General features: G+C 40.4%; 4 protein-coding genes across 7 annotated transcripts in view; 3 read left to right on the top strand and 1 right to left on the bottom strand.

The window, feature by feature from the left end:
• The first annotated feature begins 427 nt into the window (after window positions 1-427).
• On the top strand, window positions 428-7,754 carry ints11 (integrator complex subunit 11). The gene is made up of 17 exons (XM_056424003.1): window positions 428-587; window positions 877-974; window positions 1,272-1,345; window positions 1,457-1,685; window positions 1,795-1,893; window positions 1,983-2,017; window positions 2,102-2,240; window positions 2,334-2,398; window positions 2,777-2,966; window positions 3,046-3,129; window positions 3,210-3,299; window positions 3,981-4,143; window positions 4,260-4,370; window positions 4,999-5,060; window positions 5,182-5,324; window positions 5,879-6,008; window positions 7,447-7,754. Exons 1-17 carry the CDS (start codon window positions 560-562, stop codon window positions 7,510-7,512), a joined length of 1,806 nt encoding a protein of 601 aa, XP_056279978.1. The 5' UTR covers window positions 428-559; the 3' UTR covers window positions 7,513-7,754.
• Window positions 7,752-9,354, bottom strand: LOC130200055 (P2Y purinoceptor 1). The gene is made up of 2 exons (XM_056424005.1): window positions 9,279-9,354; window positions 7,752-8,894 (listed from the first exon to the last, which is right to left on the bottom strand). The coding sequence occupies exon 2, from the start codon at window positions 8,818-8,820 to the stop codon at window positions 7,867-7,869; it is 954 nt and encodes a 317-aa protein (XP_056279980.1). The 5' UTR covers window positions 8,821-8,894; window positions 9,279-9,354; the 3' UTR covers window positions 7,752-7,866.
• A 948-nt stretch (window positions 9,355-10,302) lies between these two features.
• LOC130199636 (PHD and RING finger domain-containing protein 1-like) lies at window positions 10,303-14,498 on the top strand. Its single transcript, XM_056423315.1, has 7 exons — window positions 10,303-10,737; window positions 11,429-11,512; window positions 11,618-11,754; window positions 11,967-12,058; window positions 12,594-12,793; window positions 14,019-14,115; window positions 14,202-14,498. The coding sequence occupies exons 1-7, from the start codon at window positions 10,591-10,593 to the stop codon at window positions 14,237-14,239; spliced, it is 795 nt and encodes a 264-aa protein (XP_056279290.1). The 5' UTR covers window positions 10,303-10,590; the 3' UTR covers window positions 14,240-14,498.
• A 6,121-nt stretch (window positions 14,499-20,619) lies between these two features.
• The window catches only part of acap3a (ArfGAP with coiled-coil, ankyrin repeat and PH domains 3a), a 58,173-nt gene continuing 54,938 nt past the window's right edge, over window positions 20,620-23,854 (top strand). For all 4 annotated transcript variants that reach the window (XM_056424017.1, XM_056424018.1, XM_056424019.1 and 1 more), the window contains exon 1: window positions 20,620-20,797. In XM_056424017.1, the coding sequence (XP_056279992.1) occupies window positions 20,751-20,797 (47 nt within the window). In that variant the 5' untranslated portion in view covers window positions 20,620-20,750. The remainder of the gene's footprint in view (window positions 20,798-23,854) is intronic.

Genomic DNA, 23,854 nt, shown 5'->3' on the forward strand with positions numbered 1-23,854 from the left:
AAAACACCGGAATCTGAAACATTTCCTTTAAAATAAAAGCGCTCGCTTCGCTGTTATACGGAGCATATAAACTAGCTCCCATGAGATAAATTAACGTCAGGGGGACCACATACACTACGTGGCCTGCCGAGACTGTGCTTTTACAATAACATCGCCAAAGAAACAGTGAAGAAGCGAAAAAAATCTAACAGTGAAATGCGGAATGCAAAATGCAAACATCTTTTTGCTTTTTTATTATTGTTTATAAAAATACTGGAATCAACCTTTAAAATGTATGCGTTGTATAAATACATGTAAAACAAAAGCACACCAACTCAACAAGCTGTGCATTCAACTCCTGTAACATGGTTTGCAGAATGCTTTTTTTATTTTGAAGGTGCTACCCGGAAGTGAGTATCTTGGCTCTGGTAAAAAGAAAGAAAAAAAAGCCTGGACTCGAAATGACCCACATGCAGTTATGCAAGTTAGACAAATATCTTTGTAAACAAGGTGTTTTCCCATCGGAACCAGACCGGAATCCCGGGTCATTTTTATGTCTTCAACATCAGGCTGAGAAAATATGCCTGAAATAAAAATAACACCACTCGGTGAGTAACGTTGACGCCACAGTGAGGAAGGAGCTAGCATCTTCTCTGCTAGTTCCGTCAGCAATACATGTGGCTGTAACCTTTTGACGTTGCATGTCATCTAAGTGTTTGGCGCTTAAGTAGTAGCTATAACTTTTGTTTTTTTCTGTCGTGATGTTTGAAAACACTTCGTAAGTTCCACCCGTCGCGGCCAGTAGCCGCTGTTAGCTGGCGAAGCTAACTTTGTTGCGCGTTGATTGTGAGTTGCTTTTTTAAAGCTTTCTCTCAACTTGTCTGTTCCCTCTCCAAGGTGCTGGACAGGACGTCGGCCGCAGCTGCATCCTCGTCTCTATTGGAGGCAAAAACATAATGCTTGATTGTGGGATGCACATGGGATACAATGATGACGTAAGTGAACTAGCTTACATTTCAAAATAACTGTAAGATAAACCGCAATGTCATGATTTTATTTTCTTCGTTTTGGTTTAATTTCAGAAAAACTAAAGAGAAGACGAAAGTTGACTCCACATGTGAAAACAGAAATTATAAAACGATATAGCTAACACAAGCAACTTGTTATGCACTAAGCTGAAGCAAAAAAATCTAAACATTTTATAGTTGCAGCTTCTTAAATGTGAGGATTTAAGTTACAGTCTAAATTACAGTCTAATCCCCATTAAATGCAAATCTGTATTGTCGTTGCAGAGACGTTTCCCAGACTTTTCGTATATAACCCAGAATGGGCGTCTGACTGAATTTCTGGACTGTGTGATCATCAGGTTTGTGGTCCTAATATTCATAGTATGTAGTTTATTTTCTCTCTCACTAATATGGATACAATAAATACAACAGTTCAGTGTTTTTTACATGGCTACCTGTTCCTCTCTCAGCCATTTCCACTTGGACCACTGTGGCGCTCTGCCCTTTATGAGTGAGATGGTGGGCTACGATGGGCCCATCTACATGACCCATCCCACCAAGGCCATCTGTCCCATTTTGCTGGAGGACTTCCGGAAGATCACCGTCGACAAGAAAGGAGAAACCAACTTCTTCACCTCACAGATGATCAAGGACTGCATGAAGAAAGTAGTACCTTTGAACCTGCACCAGACCGTCCAGGTGCAGTGCTCCTATCATATTTGAAGACATCCATCTATTAATAATTTCGGCACCAGCTGCTCGTCTCTTTTGATGGCAAATCAAGCTGTTTCTGTTGTGCTGCTTGCAGGTGGATGATGAGCTGGAGATCAAGGCGTACTATGCAGGCCATGTCCTTGGAGCTGCCATGGTGCTCATCAAAGTGGGATTAGAGTCTTTGGTCTACACTGTGAGTGTCAACAAGTCTGCACTTTGTCAGAGTCCATATCAGAGAGTGAACTTGACAGACAGGATCTCATTATGTCTTTTAATTTTTAGGGAGACTATAACATGACACCTGACAGGCATTTAGGGTATGTGTCCTTTACTGTATTTAATGATTATATGCAGGACTTTACACCTACAGTCTCTTTATCCTTGTGTTTGTATATTTGCAGTGCTGCATGGATCGACAAGTGCCGTCCAGACATCCTCATCTCAGAGTCGACATATGCCACCACCATCCGGGACTCCAAGAGATGCAGAGAGAGAGACTTTTTGAAAAAAGTGCATGAAATCATAGAAAGAGGAGGAAAGGTAATTTTCAGAGATAGTGGGATTCTGTATTTTGGAATGTTTATAGAGAGAAAGTTTGGATTTTTACAAATTTGGGCTTTCTCATCTTTTCAGGTTCTCATTCCAGTTTTTGCCCTCGGAAGAGCACAAGAACTCTGCATCCTGTTGGAAACATTTTGGTGGGTTTTTTTCTTCTAAAGAAGTTAAACTTACATAAGCTGTTTTATATGACCTTGAACATCAGTACAGGTTTGTGCTTGTAAATGCACATCTGTAAACACTATGAATAAGAGAGCAATGCTAATAGAGAAATGGATGTGAGGAGATGAACACTGGTCTCTATATATGAATGATGACAGATATTTTTGTGGTTCATAATGTTTGATGTTCCAATTTAGTAAAGGTGTCTGGAATAATAATTTAAGAAGGCAGATATCTTAAATAGCTGAATTCATTTTAATACGCTTGATGGAATAATGCTGGTAATCTTGAAAACTTTTGTTATAATAAGTGCCGGCTAATTGGAAAGACACTAATTACCTCCTCTCCTCAAACAGGGAAAGAATGAACCTAAAGGCCCCGATCTACTTCTCCACTGGGCTGACGGAAAAAGCGAATCATTATTACAAGCTTTTCATAACATGGACCAACCAGAAGATTCGAAAAACCTTTGTACAAAGAAACATGTTTGAATTCAAGCACATCAAGCCTTTTGATCGCTCCTATGCGGATAATCCTGGACCTATGGTAAGTTTAAAAAAATTAATTTGTCCTCAGCATGAAATTTCAATTGGCAGTGAACTACAACAATATGTGGACCTTTCAGGTGGTGTTTGCCACACCAGGTATGCTGCATGCTGGCCAGTCTTTGCAAATCTTCAAGAAATGGGCTGGCAATGAGAAAAACATGGTGAGTCTCAAGAGAAAATGGAAGATGTTTTTTCTTTTTGTTCGGTTTGTTTTATGAACAACATGTTTCGCCACTTTTAGGTCATCATGCCTGGGTATTGTGTACAAGGAACAATCGGTCACAAGATCCTAAATGGGCAGAGGAAACTGGAAATGGAAGGGAGAGCAACAGTAAGTTTTTAATTTACCCTATGGGTTGCACAATTTTTATTTCAGCTTTGCAGATAAAATAACTTCCTCATGTTATCCCCACTTTCTCTAATCCTCCTTGTGATTTATGTCTGCTAATGCAGAGGTGCTTAAAGGAATAGATACACCTTTTTTAAATTAGCTTTTTTAACATTTTGGTTGTCCGAAAAGCCAATGGGATTTTTCAATTACATTTTGGTATATTGCAGAAAAGAAAATCTGTGGCAAACAAATGTTTATGATACAAACATTCTTTCATTTAGATAAACGTCACAATTGAACATAACTTTTAGGGTTTTTTTAAGCCAGTAAAATGCTTAGATTACAGACGGGGATCTGGAAGTGCAAAAATGCCGACTCGTGTCTGGGTTTTAGGACTCATTCCTGCATCAGTCTATTAATGAGATTTAAGATGTCAGGCTAGTTGTTATCACCAGCTTCCAGTCTGTGCTAAGTTATGCCAATTTTCTCCTAGTTTTAGCCCCATGTTGAATGAAGCTGATATAAGAGTGAGAGTTTGAATCGGCAAGAAAGCCAATAAGTGTATTTCCAAAGAAATCAAACTACTCCTTTAACAATAACCTCAACAACAAATTCAATTGTAATCCATGTGAAAAACAACTCTGGCACAGTGATTGACTTAATTGTATTTGATTCTTACAGTTGGAGGTGAAGCTACAGGTGGAGTACATGTCCTTCAGTGCCCATGCCGATGCCAAGGGCATCATGCAGCTCATTCGCATGGCTGAGCCCCGAAACATGCTGCTGGTACACGGGGAGGCTCTAAAAATGGAGTTCCTCAAGGGCAAGATTGAACAGGAGTTCAGTAAGTCCATCTCCATCCACATCAATAATGTTCAAAAGTCGTTGGTAGAAGTTTGCATGCTCACAGTCGGAGGAGAATGCGTTGTCAGTCCTGTTAATGTTGTTTTTAAACGGCAGGCGTAGATTGCCACATGCCAGCCAACGGAGAGACGGTGACTGTGACAACAAATCCCAGCGTACCTGTGGATATCTCACTCAACCTGCTCAAGCGCGAGATGGCTCTCGGAGGTATGTTGTGGTTAAAGAATGAGTTTGTTTAATTCACAACCTCGGCAGAAATGAAATGGCCCAAAGTTTGTCTTTTGGTGACGGTGTCTTACAGGCTGCCGACACAGTTTCATTTTCAGAAATCAGTTTGTCCCGGACATTTGATAAGACTGACGTGTTTCTTCAGAGCGGTGTACACGGCCAGTCCCCTTGTCCCGTGCCACCCAAATACCATAACCCAAATCTGTTTTCATAATGTCATGTATGTGAGATGATGGAACTAGAGACAATGTTTTTCCATACTCCTTCTTGACTTTTTCTCCAGTTTCAAATTAGCCATACGTCGGACATTTGAATATAATATCAGACTAATGTTTGTTGTATCGGCCAGAAATGTTTTCAGTTCTACAATGTTTGAGTCATTTCGAATATATTACGAACCACTTCAAACTGCCGCCCATATATAAGTGTTGCGACTTCTCCTCCCTGAGATTCAGCTCACTGACGATGCTACGGCCTGTTGCCAGATCGTCAGGTCAAGCATCTCCTCTTTCTTCATGATGAACCGCTGAGATCTCAAATCTACTCAGAAGATTGTATCTGTTCATTTTCTTGTTTCTTGATGTTCTAAACCATTCTTGTGTTGAAGGGCCGCTTCCTGATCCCAAAAAGCCTCGCACCATGCATGGAACCCTGATCATGAAAGAAAACGTAAGTTCGAATACGACTGTGTTTCAGTGCAGTGAGTCTGTCGCTATCGAGTGGCAACTGCTCACTAATGGCACTCGACAGATGATGATGCGACTTCCTCGTTGTCTCTCCCCGAGCACAGAGTCTGAAGCTGGTGTCGTCGGAGCAGGCCCTGAAGGAGCTGGGCCTCAACGAACATCAGTTACGCTTCACCTGCCGCGTGCCGCTCCAGGACCCGCAGAGCGACCCCGACACACTTCACAGAATCTACTTGCACCTCAAGAGGTGAGAGTAGCACTGCAGGGAGAGGAGGTTCACCGGGCCTCCTGCAGCAACTTTAGAATCTGCACACGCCTGTGTCCAACAAAATGAATAGTATTTTATCCCAGGGTCTAGTGCCTACTTTATTTTACATTAGTTTAGTATATAAAAAAAGCCTTGGCTGACCCAGCACTGAGTGATACCAGGTATTCGTCTTGTTTCTGGAAGCAATGGAACAAATGTTTGTATGTTTTTTAATCCTGAGTGATTGGCTGGACCGGTGTCCTCTTATTGTATTTTATATATTGTTGTTGTGTTTGTTGTTTTATGGACCCATGAGTCTGGAATAAAGATATATATATATATATATATTTGGGATATACTTCAGGATATACAGTGCAAAATGTGTCAGAATTTCTGTTTTCTGAGAATTAAGATATTTGATTTGACCCTGAATACTTGAGGTGGGAAATATGTTGAATGTATGTATCATGTAACGCATTTAATTTCTGCTGCATTTTGTGACATGTAAGATAGTTTGTATAATAAACCCTGGCATTTGCGTTTGTCTGCTTCAGCGTGTTAAAAGGTTACACCATCCAGCACCTCCCCGATGGAACAGTCATGGTGGAGTCCATCGTCATCAAAGTCTCCTCCTCTGCTGAAGACCCCGACACCAAAGTTCTGCTACTTTCCTGGAGTTATCAGGTAAAATATTTTCATTGTGTTTGCGTCACTGATTTCATTGTACAATGGTTTTTAGAACCTTTAAAAAAAAATGTGACAGCAAGATGCCCTAAAAACATTCTAAACACAGTTTAAAAAAAAGATAATGAGACAATTAAAGGTCAGATATAAGGAAATTACCAGAGTATGATACAATATTAATTATTATTAAAGGATCTGTTTCTTTTGCACCCTCTTTTTTTGACATCGTAAATGACATCACGGTTCCGTACTTCATCTTTTGTTTCAATAGAAAAATAATCCAGATGAGACTTCATTTAATTTCTGTCGGATCATCTAACGCCCTCGTGTTTGGGTTCATATCATCACCCGTTGGCTCACACAGCTCAGTGACTTTCACCGACTTCTTCTGAATGACTAGAGCAGCAGCAGCCAGTTAAATTCACCAACGGCGGATTGTCTCAACGCTGATTGTCTTTCGCAACTCGGCGTCTATCGCAACCACTCGCGTCTGTACGTTGACTTTACACGGGATCTACTCGCAACGCGTTTACGCTTTTGGTGTAAACGCACCTTCACAAGAGCTATCTCGGCCTTCTGAAGCGGATCAAAAGACCTGAAGCGGTCAGATAATCGAGAGTTGGTTGGAAACGATGGCTGTCCACAGTTTCCACTTTCGGAGGCAATGATGTTTTTCTCAAGTCAGTCAACATATAATTGGGCTAATTCAGTCTCAGGTAGTGATCATCACACCGCTGTACACGCTGGCTGACTACAGGCCATGATGACTCTTCTTCTGTGAAACTGAGCACCTCTGTGTGATCTGAAAATGTACGAAACAGAAGTGTAAATAAGGCACAACCCTGTGGGGATAGATGCAAGTATTGCATCCTTTCCCAGATCATTTTTGCCACAGCATGCGAGTGCATTTGTTTTGGGTCAAATGTAGTCTGACTGCATCGCGAGCGGAATATCAGTTAAACAATCTTCACGTGCCCTCACGGTCCTGAAGGAAGGTTGATCAAGAAGGGGAAATGTGTGTGGGCAGACAGTTTGAGAGTTGGGGCTCTGTAATGAAAGTAGAAGGTAGGGTAGCCGTCCCTTGAACTGCAGTCACTGCGCAACGGAAAAGGTTTCTGTGGCTTCTTGTGCTTTGTGCAACTTAAAAATAGAGACCTGGTATATTTCTGCCTCCTGTATCATATCTTTTTCTATCTATAATTCTCTCAAAAAAGTTTCACTCTTAAAATTGGCACTAAATGTAATGCCAGCATTTGATCTAATCATCTATTTAACTATCTGTCTATCTCAAACATATCATTAAATATAGCATTTAGATGGCAGGATGAGCACAGGTGTGCATTTAATGTGTTGATATGTATGAAGCTAAACAATATGGTGCTTTGTCTTTCCTTCCAATACTTCTGCTTAGACATTGTGTTCTGGTTTTCTTTGTCAGGACGAGGACCTGGGCAGCTTCCTTTCAACTCTGCTGAAAAAGGGTCTTCCATCTGGACTCTGCTGATATATCTTTTGTTCCAAAGCTACGAACATTTGAAGGAAAACAACTGCATTTGTGGAGGCTCAAAACTCCTTACCAGGATTAAATATTTGCACCTATAAACTTTGAATTTGCTCTGTTTTTAACATTGGGATAGTCGTCCTTATTGGCCCATTCTTTTTGTAAGTGATGTAGGAGACTCTTCATTATAGACTGGTTTATAAACTGAGCTGCACACGATTGTGAAAATAAAATACTCAATGTCTGATTCATCCCTTTTATTTTGATTTACAAAGTTAGTTTCAATAAACACTTTTTTTCAAGTTACAATGACTCGTACGATGAGACATGTTTACAGTATGCATTCACTGTAAACCTTCAGCTCACTGCAATGGTGTATACACGCCTCCTTCTCAGCCATGCCATCTTTAACTGCTTCCATTTGCAGTGGTTGGTGGTGACGTAGTAAAGCACGGGGTCCAAGCATGTGTTGAGGATGACGAGCGCCATAGTGACCCGCCTGGCGTTGTAGATGACGTTGGCAAAGGAGCAGCTCTGGATGACCTCCAGCCGTCGAAGGAGGTGCAGCAGGTACACCACGTGGTTGGGCAGGAAGCAGAGCAGCGTTATAGCCAGGATGGTGTAAATCACCCTTACGGCTTTCTGGGCTGTTTTAGTCCTTATCATGGAAATGCGCCTCGCAGCCAGCGGGTAACACACCAGGATGATCATGGAGGGCAGCAAGGAGCCGAAGACCAGGCACAGCAGGCTGTACACCGCCAAGCGTTTGTTCCACTCTTTCTTGGTGAAATTCTCGAAGCAGCTGTGGCTTCCAGATCCGTCTGCATTGGTTTCCAGGGGTCCCATGAGTACAAAGACCAGCATAGCCACAGCAATTACGCACCAGAGCACCCCACTCACAACCACGGAGCACCGGGGACTCCGCAGACTAAGATAGTTGTGCGGGTGCACGGTGGCCATGTAGCGATCCACACAGATACAAGTCATGAAGCAGATGCTCATGTAGATATTGGCGAAGAACAGAATCCCAGTGACACGGCAGGCGACATCCCCGAAGACCCAGTTGTTTCTGTTTAGGTGGTAGTGGATCTTAAAGGGCAATGTGCAGAGGATGACGATGTCTGCCAGAGCGAGATTGCTGATGTAAACACTGAAGGGTGTGCGGGGAGTGATCCTGAAGGTGAAGACGAAGAGGGCTGCCAGATTTCCTGGTAGACCTACAACTAAAGCGAGGATGTAGACTGTTGGGAAAAAGTAGTACTGGTACTCTGCTGAGGGGGCACTGCAGTCGCCACCGGTCACATTCATCATTGCAGAAGGAGTATTTTGTCAGATGAAAGTCAGTGAGCGTAGGCTGATTCTCATGAACGCTGATGCATCTGCTCCTGTATGAACACAAACATGTTTCCATTCAGTTTGTCCACTTCTACTGTTTCACTACCTTTTGGAACAAATCTATTTTTGTTTTGTTCCAGAAGTTGACCACATTGTTCTGTGTTAATCAGGTTTCTGGAGAAAGAAAAAAGGGAAATGGGTTGATGCAATACAGAAATGGCAGTGACACACTGATCACTTCTAAAAAGACATACAGTGTATGCTTAGAGCATCACTAATGTGAATATTTGAATCCTGAGCACTCAATCAGTTGATTTTAAAGGGGTGTCACAACTTTTCAATCACCACGTTTCTGAAACATTACAATTACACAAACTACACCTACACTGAATACAGTTCAAATAAAACACAGTTTTTAGAAAAACAACACTTACCAAGTTACTTCACCTGCTATCCAAATGCAGAAACCTGCTCTTTATGTTAAACAAATGAACACACATGAGATAAAAGCTTAGTTTTGTAGCTGCACATTGGTCGAGCAGCTCCCCAGAGGACGGTGAGCATATACAACGCTGCTCTTTGCAAAGACGTCTTAGTTTCCTGTTTCAAGTGAACTAGAGGAGTGGAATTAAGAGAGGGGCAGGAAACTATAGGCTGATGACACTAGAGTATGCACACAGTCTGCTTTTTAGAGTGTATTTATAATTTAGCATAGCTTCATGTAATAACACAAAATGCACATCGAGGTCAAGAATGCTTCACATTTTTTTTTATATAAGGCGATAAAGGTCAGCTTTGAAGTCCATCACATGTGGTTCTTCAAGATGTCCGCACACTATATGATTGCTAATTGTTAATGAAGTTATTGCAAGATATGATCATGTTTCTTTTTAAACAACGGCACATCAGATCCATATACTGCAGTAAACTCAGCCTACACTTGGATCTCCGTGGTCACCAGCCGACACTTACATTTGTGTGCACCTATATACTGATGTTCACGGTAAACGCATTCGATCGGGAGCGAGCGAGGGTTTTGATAAAGTTAGCGGAAGGATTCACGTGACACAACATCCGGTTTTGCAAAGTTAGCTGAAAGAACCACGTAAAACAACATCCGTGGTCCTCGATGTGCATTTTGTGTTATTACATGAAGCAGTGATCCATATCTATGTCCTTCAGAATATCGTGCTTTCTGTAGTGCTCTGACATAATGTTGATATTTGTTGCACAATTAATTTAATTTATCGTTCGGTTTGTAATCCAGTTTGGGTCCTTTGTCGTAACATTTCAGATTCTCTCGAATGAGTTAATATAATAGTAGAGTCGATAAATCGTTTCATGTTCTGGTGGTTCCTAAAAACGAAAATGTTAGAATTGTAGATTTTACGTTTTTATTTTGAAGAAACAAACCCGGAAGTAGTTTTGAGTGGCGCGGAACAGGGAATGAATTGAAAAATGGCTAACGCTGGATAGTTCAATGTTTTATTTCTTTACAGGGAATTATAATGATTGTATTTAGTTAACATGTGCTGTAAGCACCGGCTGTAACCTATGTCTAAAAGGCACAACTAGTTTAAAGTGTATTACTTATAGACTATATGATATTACCATATTGAACGATATGTTATGCTAGCCACATAGCTAGCTGTTGTTAACAACACACATATGATACAACAGTGGCTTTATGTTCAGATTTAACTGGGCGAGGGCCGTAAAGACATCGTGTCCAGTAATATTTAAAATATGGAGTCAACCGTGTCAAACGCAGCAGTGGGAGAGGGTGCAGATAAATGTTACATCTGTCTGAGCCCCTTTGAAAAGCAGATAATAGCTTCTCTGGAAAACTGCCAGCACGTCTTTTGCATTGATTATATCCTCCAGTGGTCCCAGGTAAACGTACACGTCACCCGTCACTCCTGTCCAGCAACGTGTCATGTCTTTACCAAACTTCCATCGGAATATTATATATTTTACATCCTGCGAAGAAGGTGTAGCAAGGCCATATGTTGACTTGCGTTTCAAAATAAGAGGAATTATTCCACCTTCGTGGCTGTTCTTTTAGCAAAGGATAGCTGCAGTGACATGATATCAAAGTTGAACACCATGTCAAAAGACATTTGAAATTAAAGCTGAATGATGAAATGATTGACTCATTCATTATTTTATTAATTATCTTTTAATAAATTAAATCCCCAAATGTTATCTGCCTCCATAACTCAAATGTGAAGATGTTATGCTTCCCTCTGTTTTATATCATTGTAAATGGATTATATTTTGATTTCAGTAATCTGAACAACGTAATCTAACGATGTCACCTTTGGCTCTCGGATTTTGTTGATGTAACAAATGATTAATTTAGAAAAAATTATGAAAATATGTGTTAATTGCAGCACTATTATATTATTTATATATATATATGTATGTATGAACCTTCACTTTGTTAAAATAACTTTTCTTTTCTCTGTGCAGACTTTAAATCAAATTGTAAAAGACTATTATGTCTAAACTGCATGAACATCAAGTTTTCTTTTGTTATTGTGGTTGAAATTAAGAAATGTTGTTGCCCTGTCTTTATTCTCAGACATCCAACACTTGTCCTGTGGATCGGGTCAGATTTGCTTTCATCCTCCAGAGACGGCATCCTGGAGGGGCGATCCAAAAGAAGGTGATTATTTCAAGTGTCCTTAAGGAAGCTCCATGCCAAGTCTTTGGAAACGTGGGAATATGTCTTCAATGTTTGGGGCCTGAACTATTTGTGGTGTTGCGGCAGATCAAAGTGAGGACAGCGAAAGTGGAAGATGAAGAATACGATGAAGAAGAAGAGGGGAGCAACAGGGTTATGTGCGAGGAATGTGGACGCAGCGACCGCAGGCACCGGCTGCTCATGTGCATACACTGTGATTCAGGGTAAGGCTTTACAGTTTTATCTCTGGGAATGTTGGTCTTTCATTTTCAGTACATACCGTGTTTATTTTAGTCATAGCAGCAACAGCGTTAAACTGACTACAATAGTTACTTGTACATAACTGACTTTGACCATTCAAATGCCTACAATCTCTGGGGGAGCTGCTGAATTTAGGGTACGATACTTAATCACAGAACTGTACTTTTTGTTCCAGCTATCATATGGACTGCTTAACTCCATCATTAAACACTTGCCCTGAAGGTGACTGGGTTTGTGCTGAGTGTGCGGTCACTCCCCAGCATACAGGTAAAGCTTTGTTGGTAACTATGTCGGTATCTGGCACCTTAAATACACACATCATCCGGTTTTTAAATTGTATTTGCATTATTATTTTGCTCAATAATTGATTGTGGAATTAGTATCCTTAGCCCATTTAATTACTACCAACCATTTCCCATAACAATAATCATCCCCGATTAATGAGTCTTCCAGGTAGGCATCTGTTTATGATCATTAAGTATTGCAGTTAATGATAATACAAAATATAACATTAAACAAACAATTCCAAATATAAATATTTAGTGTGATAGCATATGAGTACGTTGATTTTCATACCACACTGGCATGATCTGAATCTCATAGCTGCTTGAATAGATTCATTCACACCAGGGATACATCATAGAAACATGTCTAAATTGCTCTCTACTTGGAAGTTTTTAAAGGATGACTGTTTATTGTCTCTTGCCCACTGTAAAATATAATATAATATGCAGAAATACTCATTCTTTAATGTTCCATTTGAAGGCACATTTTTTCATGATGTGAATGTGTCCCTGCTCAGACGGCTCCGTGGTGGAGGGGGAGATCAGTGATGGAGAACTAACGGACCTCCTAGTTGCAGTCGATGAAACTGCATCCACCAGCAGTCGCCTTCGGCCCTCCACTTTGAATCGCCCCAGAAGCTCCGCTGATCGACGACACAGTCAGAGGATCCAGAGCAGAGCCAGCGGCAATCCTCATCCTCTCCCCCAAACCTCCTGGGTCAGTTCAACATTACACAGAGTGTAAAATCTGTTTCTCCACCAGACGGCATGAAGTCATAACAAAGAGGTGCCCAGGTCACAAGATGTGTTCATACATCATATTAGAGTTTAGAGAGTCCAATTTCTTCTGAAGGCATCTCCAGAGTCCGCAGAGACTCTTGGAACCATCTGTAGGAACCAATACAGACATAGCTGCTATTTCTTTTGTAAAGAAAATCTAAAAATATGTATTGTTCTATGTAAATATAAAATAATAGAGAGTAACATTGTTTGCATTTAACAGAAAAATCACAACTGATGGAACTGATGAAAATAACTCATAGCATTTTTTGTTTTTCATCCAGATAGTATCAACATGTGTGAGGCAGACCTTAAAATTGTAATGTATGCCATTAACTCTTCTCATGTGCAGTAGTCATTTCGGTAACATCGAGTGTGCCACTGACTTTATCCAGTAACTAGGGCAAAGGAAACAGATCCCCTTTACTGTACGGGCACCGCTGTGGCGTCTCACCAACTGACACGTCTCTGCTGGTGTTTGCGGTCACCGTCAAGCTTCTCTGCTCTGTTGGGTTCATCTGTGCGGGTTTCTGCTTCTGCTCGTGTTCACTAGACTAAGATTTATTGTAAGTGCTGATCGGGATCAGAGGGCAGCATAACCGTTGTTTCCCTTCACAAACGCCGTTGAGAGTCTTGTATCATTTTACGAGTTCTAAGTATTTCTTTATGGTTGAAAAGTGCTGCCATAATTTGGCTGTAAACGACGAATACTCCTCTAGAAGGGACAGCGCTGTGTTTACTCACTCAAGGACGTCCAGACAAGGACTTCAAATCTAAAACTAAGAACGGTTTGATCTGATAGGTGGAGGCAATAGGTCAATCATGACTTTATCAGCCAGATACAATTATTGTTCACTGTTATAACGAGTTTCAGTGTTTCTGAATTTACATTCCTTTTGCAGCATATAAAACATAAACAGAATAAAAAACTAAATAAGACAGTTTACGGTATTTAAAGTCCTGGGACGAAACACCCAATACATAAAAATTAGATAAAAGGAATACAAAAGTGTAAGTTTATAGTGCATTACTTTAATTTGATTTGCCCCTTATTTTCAGTAACCTGACATTTGTAGAACGTACACAATAAAAACGTAGTTTATGTTGCTTTGTACATTTTGCTTTTGCTTTAATCTCCATAAATGATCTGTTTCTGTTCCCAGCATGTTCCTCGATGCCTGTTACGGGCAACACAGCCTGCAGCAGCAACAGTTGAAGTAGCTGCACTTCATCACAGGGATATCAACAGCGCTGCGGTCGGTACGTGACCAACAGTTCACTTCCTCTGAGCTTCAAGATTCTGTACGTTATTTCACATTTACCGTCATCTGTTTTGTGTGTTTCAGAGTTAAAGACAAGGAAAAGAAGGAAGCGTGCTACTTGATCTCCTGATGCCAAGAGGAGTTGTTGGACGGTGTGTATCCTCACTTCCTCATAACGGCTCCTCCTATCATAATTGACCACATGGTGGCAGCAATGTGTTATAAACATGAACCTGACCAGAGGAAGAAGTTGCTGTTTATCTTAGTAATATTGTTTCATCTTAAGTTTAATGTGTTTATTTACTTTTGTTAGAAGATGAGGTTGACATTATTCTATAGTTTTCTTACTGTCAATAAATTCCATCAAACCAAAACCAGCAATCCGTTAGTCATTTGAGGTCCTGTTATTCAAACACTACTGAGGTAACTAGCCGACCCGGTCTCCCGAAGAGCTCAATCTTTTAACAGGTCAACAATGTCGAGTTAAAAAAAAATTTAACAGCTGTGCACTGTAATTCTCAGTAAACATTACTCAACCAGGAGTACATATTTTTTTTGTATGATCAATATAAACTTAAGTAAGTGATTTGTAAAAATGAGAAGCCACCTCCAAGCTACACAATCATGTGCTCGGGGAATTTTCATACGCAAGCATTTACTATAACATCTTTTTAAATACCACATTTCAGAAACTTGACTAAGAGTTGACAGCCAAGCGGCTCCGTGAAGCTGTACTTCCAGCTATACTTTGAGCCGAATGCTAACGTTGGCATGCGTCTTTTCTTACCATACTTTATGATATTTAATGTTGATGTTTTGCAGGTATTTACCATGTTCACAATCTTAGTCTAGCATTTTAACATGCTAATATTAATGAGCGCTAAGCATTAATAATAGCTGAGGCTGGAGGGGAATGTTATAGCGTTGCAGAAATGTCATTATAAATACGCTTGAATGTGAGCAATCCATCTAACAGTAGTCACAATATGGATCAATACATATCTGAATATATCAAACTTTTTGTGTGGAGGTATTTCATAGATATGGGAACATTCTGACCTGCTGGGGACACTGAAATAAAAGCAAGGGAGTCCCCAAAGTCACTAAGATCTATCCTCTGGGGAACGTGAATGTAATAGCAATATATTAAATAGTTGTGGATATATTTAAGTCTGGACAAACGGACCAACATTGCCATTTCTTTAAATGTGAACAGAAAGTAAAATGACTTGATCTGAATCTCCAGCACCTGAAAAAAATCGATGTTCACAGTCACTTTGGTTCAGGCCGCACGGTTTGGGTGCACGGAGATGGTAGGCGGACCGCGACCAGATAACGCTTGTGAAGGATCTGGCGTTTCTGAGAGGACTCGACTCTTCTTTCTTCATCCTTCCTCCCTTAGCAACCCTGAGCCATCGCCTAGCAACACCAGCCGTAGTCTCATTTCTCAGGATCAGCCTCAGTCAGACACACTCAGGTCTGTTGTTTCTGGCCATCTGATGTTAAATCCCTCCTTTGACGTCCAAAATCAATTGTCTGTTGGATCAGACGCCTTAAAACCAGTGTGTTGTATTTCAGTGGGCGTGCACTTAACAAGCCTGCGGCTCATCTTGCTCTACATTTCCTCTAAAAAAAAATGGCCACAGTAAAAACTAATGTTCACCTTCGTTGGGCAGACATGTTTGCAGAGCAGAATTGTTGAAATGAACAAAAATGTCCAAGATGAGATATCTTAAGGTGTTTAGAAACAAGTGTACTCAAGAAACCACTCAGTTCTTTGTTTGTAAGGCGATCAGCTTTGGGTCACTTATTTCTTCACTTATTTAAAAGGAAATATGCTTATTCTCCACACTCTTAATATGAATATAATCCCAAAACTGGGAGATGGTTAATTTAGCTTGGCATAAAGACTACAAACAGGGGAAACAGCGAGCCGGTCCACTTCTAAAATAAAATCGGCCTTGCTGAAAAAGTACTTTCCTTTGTTGCTGTTCCAGCTTTGAACCGTGACTCCCCCACATCCACACGCGATGGGGATCCTGTCACAGTTTCAGTGGATTAGGAGTTGGGCCTGTGATTCCTCGGAGCAATTAGGCTCACCCTAACCAACAAGAGCTAAGGTGATAACTTCTAATGACTCGCTGGGAGACTGTTTATTAGTAAAGTGTGTTCTCAAAGATTGACATGCTATGTAACCTGGTATGGTGCTAATGAACTGTTCACAAATACATAATTTATTGTGCACTAATCCCATTAATGTGAATTCCCTAAATGTGTTTTATTCACCTACTGTAATACTCCCTGTGCCTGGATGCGGAATATGAAGCTAACGTAATCTTTCCAGGTTAGCTGTTTCCCCTACTTCCATTGTTTATGCTAAGCTAAGCTAACCGCATGCTGGCTTTCGTTCATAATATTTATATAAATGTATCATTCTGGTCATGGCTCAGAAAGAAAAAGATTTTAAGTATTTCCCAAACATTTGAAACTATTCCTTTAATGAACTATTTGGTTTTCTTTCATATTGAACACCATGTACGTGTCAAGGGGGAATAATAGGTTCTGCATTTTTGTAACATCATCTACTTTTTAGAGAACCATTCAAACATATTGCTGAATTAAAAGCATGGACTTCCTCTACCCACCAAGTTATTCTGCTGATGCAGTGGAACCGATGCTGGAAGTTGTGACTCTCCCAGGAGAGGCGCTCAGCGCTGGAGACATTCGCTCCGCTGCTAAATAAGTCAGCAGTGATGTTAACATGACTGCAAACAGTTTCTGGTGAAATGGGGGGTTTCAAACTCAGAAAGGTCATGTGTCATGGGCTTTTGTATGTGACCCAGTATGCAGAACGGGAATATCATTTATTAAAACGAGTATTATTATCATCCCTACATGCCCATCCTTTAGATTGACCGTTCCCAACGGTTTTGCTCTGACACAAGCTTTGCCTCGAGTAACCCCTTGTCACTGTTTGCATAAGTCTGTGATACGTCTACTGGTTATGACCAATTCAATCTAAGTTATTTTTGTTTATGAATATTTTAGAGGCAGTGGAATTTTTTCTTTTCTTTTAAAGCAAAGCTTAAAGGAAACATTATTCGGTGTAGCAGAAATTGTGTTTTGATGTTTTCTGAGCCAATTCATGAGCTTGTGACCCTCTGTTGGGTTCTCACCCCCCACACTGGGAACCACAACAAAGCACTATACTCTAAAGATCACTGGCTAACATCTTGTTTGTCTAAACCGTATAAAAACTGAAGTGTAAAGATGAAAACTTGCAGGTCTTTTTTGTTACGTATCTGACCATTTTTAGAGTCCCCACTGATTGCTTGACAGTTTGTCCACCCCACGTAAAATGGTTTTCTTTTGTTTTTACACAAACAAGATTGGACTTGTCAATTCATGAGCTATTAGAGGACCTGCTTGGTGGATTTTGATACCTTTGGATAAAGCCAGGCTAGATCAGCTTCCAGTCTTTGTACTAAGCTCAGCCAACAGCTGCTGATGGTAGCTTCATATTTACGTTACAGAAGAGTGGTATCCATTTTCCCATTCAACTGCAGAGATGTCTGCAGAGCTCTGTCAAAGGCACAGTATCTCACAAATACTACAACACTGCGACGATCATGCTTGTATGTTCTTTTTCCTCCCATCCACCTCCTAAGTGCACGAGAGGGAGGACAGCAGTACTGTGGCAAGATTACAATTGATTAAAAAAAAACCTGGGAATATATTTTCCTGTAAATCGGTGCTTGGAAGACATAATGTGCGTCATACAGAACATTCCTGCACATCTGTACACGCCTCGTTGGTATAGTGTCTTGTGGAGCGTTGCACCTTCAGTCAGAAGGGATGACATTACGAGCTGTGTGCTCGGCAGTGCAACACGCAGCTCTCTCCAGCAGCCCGAAGACGGGAGCAAAAGTAGGTCATCCTCCCAGAGACCCACACATCTCTCGCTGTGATTCCACACTGCAGCAGTGCTTGTGTCTTCCCTGAGAGGGAGCGAAAATGGGAGCCGACAGCTCCCTTCCGCTCATTTCTCATAACCGGTTTGACGCCACACAGAAAACAAAAGCAGCAGGAGGCGAACAGTCTGATATGATCGCTCGGTCGTCTCCGCTGTAAATCATCTTGCTGTCAAGCGCCTGATTTCGTTCATCATCATCATCATCGTCATCGTCATCATCATCATACAGTTGTGCCCTTTCTCGTTGAAATTTAGATTTAGATTTAGTAATTTGATACCACATTGTCATACCTGGCTGTTGACTATGAGTTAGCATCAGGCTAACTTAGCTTAGCATAAGTGTGGAGGAAAAGACTGAAATGCTGTTTTAGTCCCTACAGCAGTAAAGATAAAACAGCCGCCATATTGGTGGAGCACTTGTTTTATCTTCTGGATAACTGTGATAGTCATTGTATAGTTTATAATCTCACGCTTATGGTGGAATTGATGGTCACCATATCAGTTCAGTGTGTCGCCATGGTAATGTTTGCAAATCAGCACTATACACAAAGTAGGCCAAACTGAAGCAAACCATTGGGGCAACATTGGACAATATTTTCACCTGATAAAATGTCAGAGGATCACTGAATTCATTGCAATTCATCCTGAGGAGACCATGAACGTGTGCACCCATTTCCATGGTTGTTGTCTGTTGTTGAGACATATTTATCCCAGAACTAAATCAACCTCCTTGTGGCACTAGAGGAAAAGTAAGTAGAGCGCCAGCAGCTTACATCCAGGAACTGTGGATGTCTCTGTAACAGGTAATCTATCCAATAGATATTTTGATGTTTTTGTCTGGACCAAAGTGGTTGACCAATGCCGTCCCTTGATTTTTACACAACTGGCTGATGAAGTCTGTATTTTTCAGTTATGTCAGACACCTCTGCAGACTGCTGAGTGGATGAGATCATCCCCATTCTTGGCCTGAGCCGCGTTTTTTTAAAGCTGGGATCGGAAGGAACAATGACGCTCTATGAAAACCTGCAGTGAAATCCCGAGCAGGAGCTCTTTCTCCAAGCTTTCCCATTTCATGTGTATTAATAATAGCCTTGCTGTAGGAAATTGATGCACTAAGATAGCCTAATTTAAAAGCTGCATGGGAAAGTAGATAGATAAAGCAACCCTCTGAAGTGTTGATGGTTTCTTTAAAGTGTTTAAGAATCAAGCAATCAGTTTCACAGAGACAGGCTTTTAAACAGATTTTACCGGCTTTACCAGCAGTATAACAAGATGATTTCATGTAGAAAACATAACATACATAACATGAAAAAGATGAGGGGTGAATTTGACTACCAAAAGTGAAGCCATCGTGGGCGTCGGTTAGTCACTGCTTTTCCAACACACCAGAGAGTATAAAGTATCTTCATCACACTTCTCTAATGAGTATATAGCTGAAAAATTAAGATTACTTTAGTCTCTTCCTTGAAAATCAGCAAAGCAAACTGACATATTTGTACCTGTAGTTACTGAAACCTTGTTTCAGCTGTTTTAATAGAAAAAAGAAAAAAAAGACTGAATCGGAGGAAGAAACATATTTTAAAGCTACCTACATGTGATTATTGCTCATATCATATTCATCCAAATAAGAATGAACTTCTCATTCTTATGTGTGTATGTGACAAATAAAACATCTTGAATCTTGAAATGCAGAGGGATGAACATGTGTTGCCTTCATGTGCTTTCGGAAATCTTAAAGTTTTACGAGTGGTGTGCAACATAACACGGTGCAGCTGTTAAATGACAGAATCTGCTTTAATAAGTAGTGGATAAGTATAACAACACATTTACTCAAGTAATGTGCTTAAGTGTAATCTTCAGATACTTAATTGTATGCTACTTTTGACTTTATTTATTTGATTTCTGTTATATACATGCACAGCTTTATGAATTCATACACTGCAATTCTGTCGAAGTAGTCATCTACAACATTCAAATGCAATTTTCATGATAATGTATCTAATATAATACTGCATACCTATACAAGTCTACACAACTTTGAGTGAATCTATACCGCATACTGGGTAGGCCTATGATTACCATTTATACTTTAGGTACATTTAAAGTACTGTTAATACTTTTACATTTTAGGCTACTGTACAAGTTGACTGTTTCATCGTGGCATCAAAACATTTATCTGCAAAGAGCTATCTCTATTATTATATGATATATATATATAATTCTGAAAAATGCCAGTCTGCATGAGTCATTTTATGTTAAGCCTTCATGTACAGTATAAACTTGTTAATTTGTCATTTTGAAATTTCGTGAAATAAACGTATTTAGTGTAAAGTACAAGTACCTTCAAATCGCACTCATAATTCCGAAGTTAATGTTACCTAGCCCACAAAAAGATTAATTGAATTGGTCGGCTTCAGCTTCTGCGTAGTACGTCGCAAATGAAAGATCCGAGTTTACAAAGAGCACGTGAAGGCATCACAGGGTCCAGGACTGAGCGAGGCAGCTCGGGATCGTCAGACTGAGCCGCTGCTGGAGCGAGAGACGGCGGGAGAATTAGGTCGCTGTCTCGGATACTAACATCTCTTTCGACCTTCACGTGTACACGCGGGACATGAAATCCTTATTTTAACTGCGTTTAAAAGTTTAACCTCCAGTCCAAAATGACGGTGGATTTTGAAGAATGTATCAAAGATTCACCCCGTTTTAGGTAAGAGCGTGACACTGAACGCCAATGTGCTCGTTTTAAATTGTTGAATGCCACAATGTATTCGCATACACGACTTTGCTACGATTTACTGGTGTTTCCGTTTGGGTTAATGCACATTATTGATCCCAGACATTGCATGAGATGCGAGGTCTATCTTTTCCACGCGTCTTCTTTCATATGTTGCCTGTTGGACTTCAATCTCAGAGGGATTTCCATACACATGATCCAATAAATGGTGTCTGATTTTTAATTGGTCTCCAGCTCTGGAACATCAGTCCGAGTAATTTTAGCCTGCATGCCAGTCATCTCTTGCACGATGATGAGCAATGCAGCCATATGAGTTGTCACATGGGCAGTAGAGAGAGATGCAGTGTTTTCTGTTGGTTCATTTTCTTTTGCTTCTTCTCTTGTGCTGCCGTCGTTTCTTTCTTTAAAAAAAATCTTCAGCATCCACTTGACATATAAAATGGTGTCGAGGAGAACATCGTCTTTATCCAGAATCATGGATGGAGATGGTTTACTGTCTTGGTTTTCCTTTTATAGATGAGCTCCTGCTCAAAAGATGCAGTTCAAACTGGAGCTGCAACACATTATTTGTCTTTCATTATTGATTCATCACTTACTTGTCTGGTCAATAAAATCTATAACATGTCACAAGAGGAACATTCACCTCACAATTAGTCAGACAATAGTCTGAGTAACAGTCTAAAACCCAAAGCTATTCGATTTACTTTCACAAAGACCAAATAAAGACAGGAAATGCTCGATAGGCAAAGCTTTAACTGACGAATGTTTGGGATTTTAGCAGTTGACTAATTGATATTTGTATCCTTAACTAAAGCAAAATTGCTCATGATACACCAAAACATATTTCCTTCATTCAACACTAAAGTAAAAGTACTGTAGACACATTATCAGTACTGAATACAGTAAGCATGTTTCATCTATACTAGTGACATGATTTGTTTTTTAATATAACAAACAGTATCTCATGCAACTCTGTTAACCATACTTTTATATTTTAAGTAATTTACTATGTAAGATGATGAAAAATAACCACGTTTGTTATACTCTTGTGTGAATTAAAGATTTGACAAATTAAAGTAGAGAGTTTCTTCGAATTTAATTAAGAACCTAAGTTAACTTAATTTTCTGAGAATGTTGAGTTAGTCTGTGCCTATTACCAATTTAGACAAAGTATTTGTGTATCAGGATATCTCTGTACTGTATATGATTTCATCACGATGCAATTTCCTTGAAAGAGGATACCTTAACATAATGAATTATCGCCCAGCCCTACCCCAATTAGACATGGCTTTATTGTGATGAGCATGGTTTTATCTTGAAAAAAATGCATTTGCTTGGATAAGATTATCAAATATTATTATATAAAATCTTTATCTGATAAGTATCAAATAAACTTAGTGGACTAAAAGTACAATATGTATCTTCTGAAATGTATTGGAGTAGAAGTATAAAGTAGCATAACTGTAAATATCCTAAAACGTGTACTTGAGAAGAGTGCACTTGTGTGAGGGCTCCTGGAGATGAAATCTCTGCTCCCAAATAAATCAAAGACTTCCAGACTTGGCAGCAGCACCTGAATGACGGCCATCTGGGTTGGAGAGAGACGCATGTCGGGAAACGCTGAGTGAGGGGTATTTGCACTAACCTTCTCCTTCCCCGTTTCATGTGCTGAGAAAGGAGGCTTCAAGTTGCATGCCAGATTATTTCACTGCTTGTTTTTTTGTCTCCTGAATAGTTCGATAAAGATATCTCTAATCTGGTGGGAGCTGTGCGTGTGGAATGAAAGTATCCCGCCCGTCTCACTGGCTTGAGAGATGCTCCTCTACGCTCCATGTTCAGTCATTGTGCGCTTATACCACTTTATGTTAAGAGGGTTTCATCTGCTTCCCAGGATGTTTAACTGCCTTTACTTTGTCAAAAGAGACGAAGAGTAAACGCACTTTGTTGAAGCCACTGAAGCCTGTAAGTGGGTTTTTCACAGAGCATTCAATTGGTTTCCTTTGTGGAGCTAAACGCAGCGTTATGTTGCGTTATGTAACGACCCTGAAGGTGGGTGACTGGAAGGAAGCGGCACACCCAGAGCACAGAAAAATTCTAATAAAAAGAAGGTGTTTCACTGTGAGGATTAGCATGACATGGCGCTTCCCACATATGTAAAATAAACGCAGGAAATAAATTCCCTCCTCCAGTTCCATGCCAACGTGATGAATCTTTCGCCCTGCTCGGGACCGAAGACTTCCTGCACGAATTGAATCTTTGTTTAGTCTCTATGGATACCGCGACTTGGACAGATGTAACATTGCAACCAATGATGCTCTCCACATCTGTTTTTGGAGAAAGTGGTCTGTGATGATTACACGGCTGCAGGAACTTGTGTGTTTGTCCCGGCACAACAGTGGCAACACGCAACGTTTGAGCGGGTTTCTCCCCACTGACGTGCTAATTTGAGGTCGCACTCGCGTACTGCTAGAGGGTAATATTGAGGTGTGGCAACCCGTTTCTTCTGTTGTAGTTCATGTGAAGTATATGTTTTTAAATGGGCCTGGAATTGAGATAACTTTGAGCACTTTAAAACACATTATTTATGACGCCAGTGTGAATTTGTTTTTAATTTCATATGTGATGCTGACGACTCGTTTGTCAGTCAAAACCGCCCCCTCGGTGTTTCCTCTCGACTGTTGTGTTTACTTTCCGCTGGCACTTTGTTCACCATTGCACGCCGTGCCCCCGTGCAAAGCTCTCAATGCTCCCGATTGTGTGAATGGTCAGTTAGTTGACAAGATGATGAGGTCACATGACTTATCTTGTCTCATAGCTGTCTGCAAACCACTCCCCTTTTGTTTTATATAATAATATGATATCATGGTACATTGTAGCTAATAAGCAAAGCGGCAATAGCTTCCTCCGTTTTGCACACATTTGCACTTCCAGGTTAGGAAAAGCCGTTATTAGGAAAGTCTACGATGGAAATAATCAATTTAATTTCAAGTCCTGGAGTAACCCCGCCTTTCATTCAATATCCTCTATCTG

Source organism: Pseudoliparis swirei, chromosome 9 (genome assembly GCF_029220125.1).
Source record: "Pseudoliparis swirei isolate HS2019 ecotype Mariana Trench chromosome 9, NWPU_hadal_v1, whole genome shotgun sequence".
Classification (NCBI taxonomy): domain Eukaryota; kingdom Metazoa; phylum Chordata; class Actinopteri; order Perciformes; family Liparidae; genus Pseudoliparis; species Pseudoliparis swirei.

Excerpts from the sequence above, each read along its gene's own strand:
- ints11 (XM_056424003.1), top strand. The coding sequence starts at position 560 with ATGCCTGAAATAAAAATAACACCACTCG. Across the intron at positions 2,241-2,333 it reads TCATAGAAAGAGGAGGAAAG|GTTCTCATTCCAGTTTTTGC; the intron begins GTAATTTTCAGA and ends TCATCTTTTCAG. Across the intron at positions 6,009-7,446 it reads TACTTTCCTGGAGTTATCAG|GACGAGGACCTGGGCAGCTT; the intron begins GTAAAATATTTT and ends TTTCTTTGTCAG.
- LOC130199636 (XM_056423315.1), top strand. The coding sequence starts at position 10,591 with ATGGAGTCAACCGTGTCAAACGCAGCAGTGGGAGAGGGTGCAGATAAA. Across the intron at positions 11,513-11,617 it reads GAGGGGCGATCCAAAAGAAG|ATCAAAGTGAGGACAGCGAA; the intron begins GTGATTATTTCA and ends GTGTTGCGGCAG. Across the intron at positions 12,794-14,018 it reads CTCTCCCCCAAACCTCCTGG|CATGTTCCTCGATGCCTGTT; the intron begins GTCAGTTCAACA and ends TTCTGTTCCCAG.
- LOC130200055 (XM_056424005.1), bottom strand. The coding sequence starts at position 8,820 with ATGATGAATGTGACCGGTGGCGACTGCAGTGCCCCCTCAGCAGAGTAC.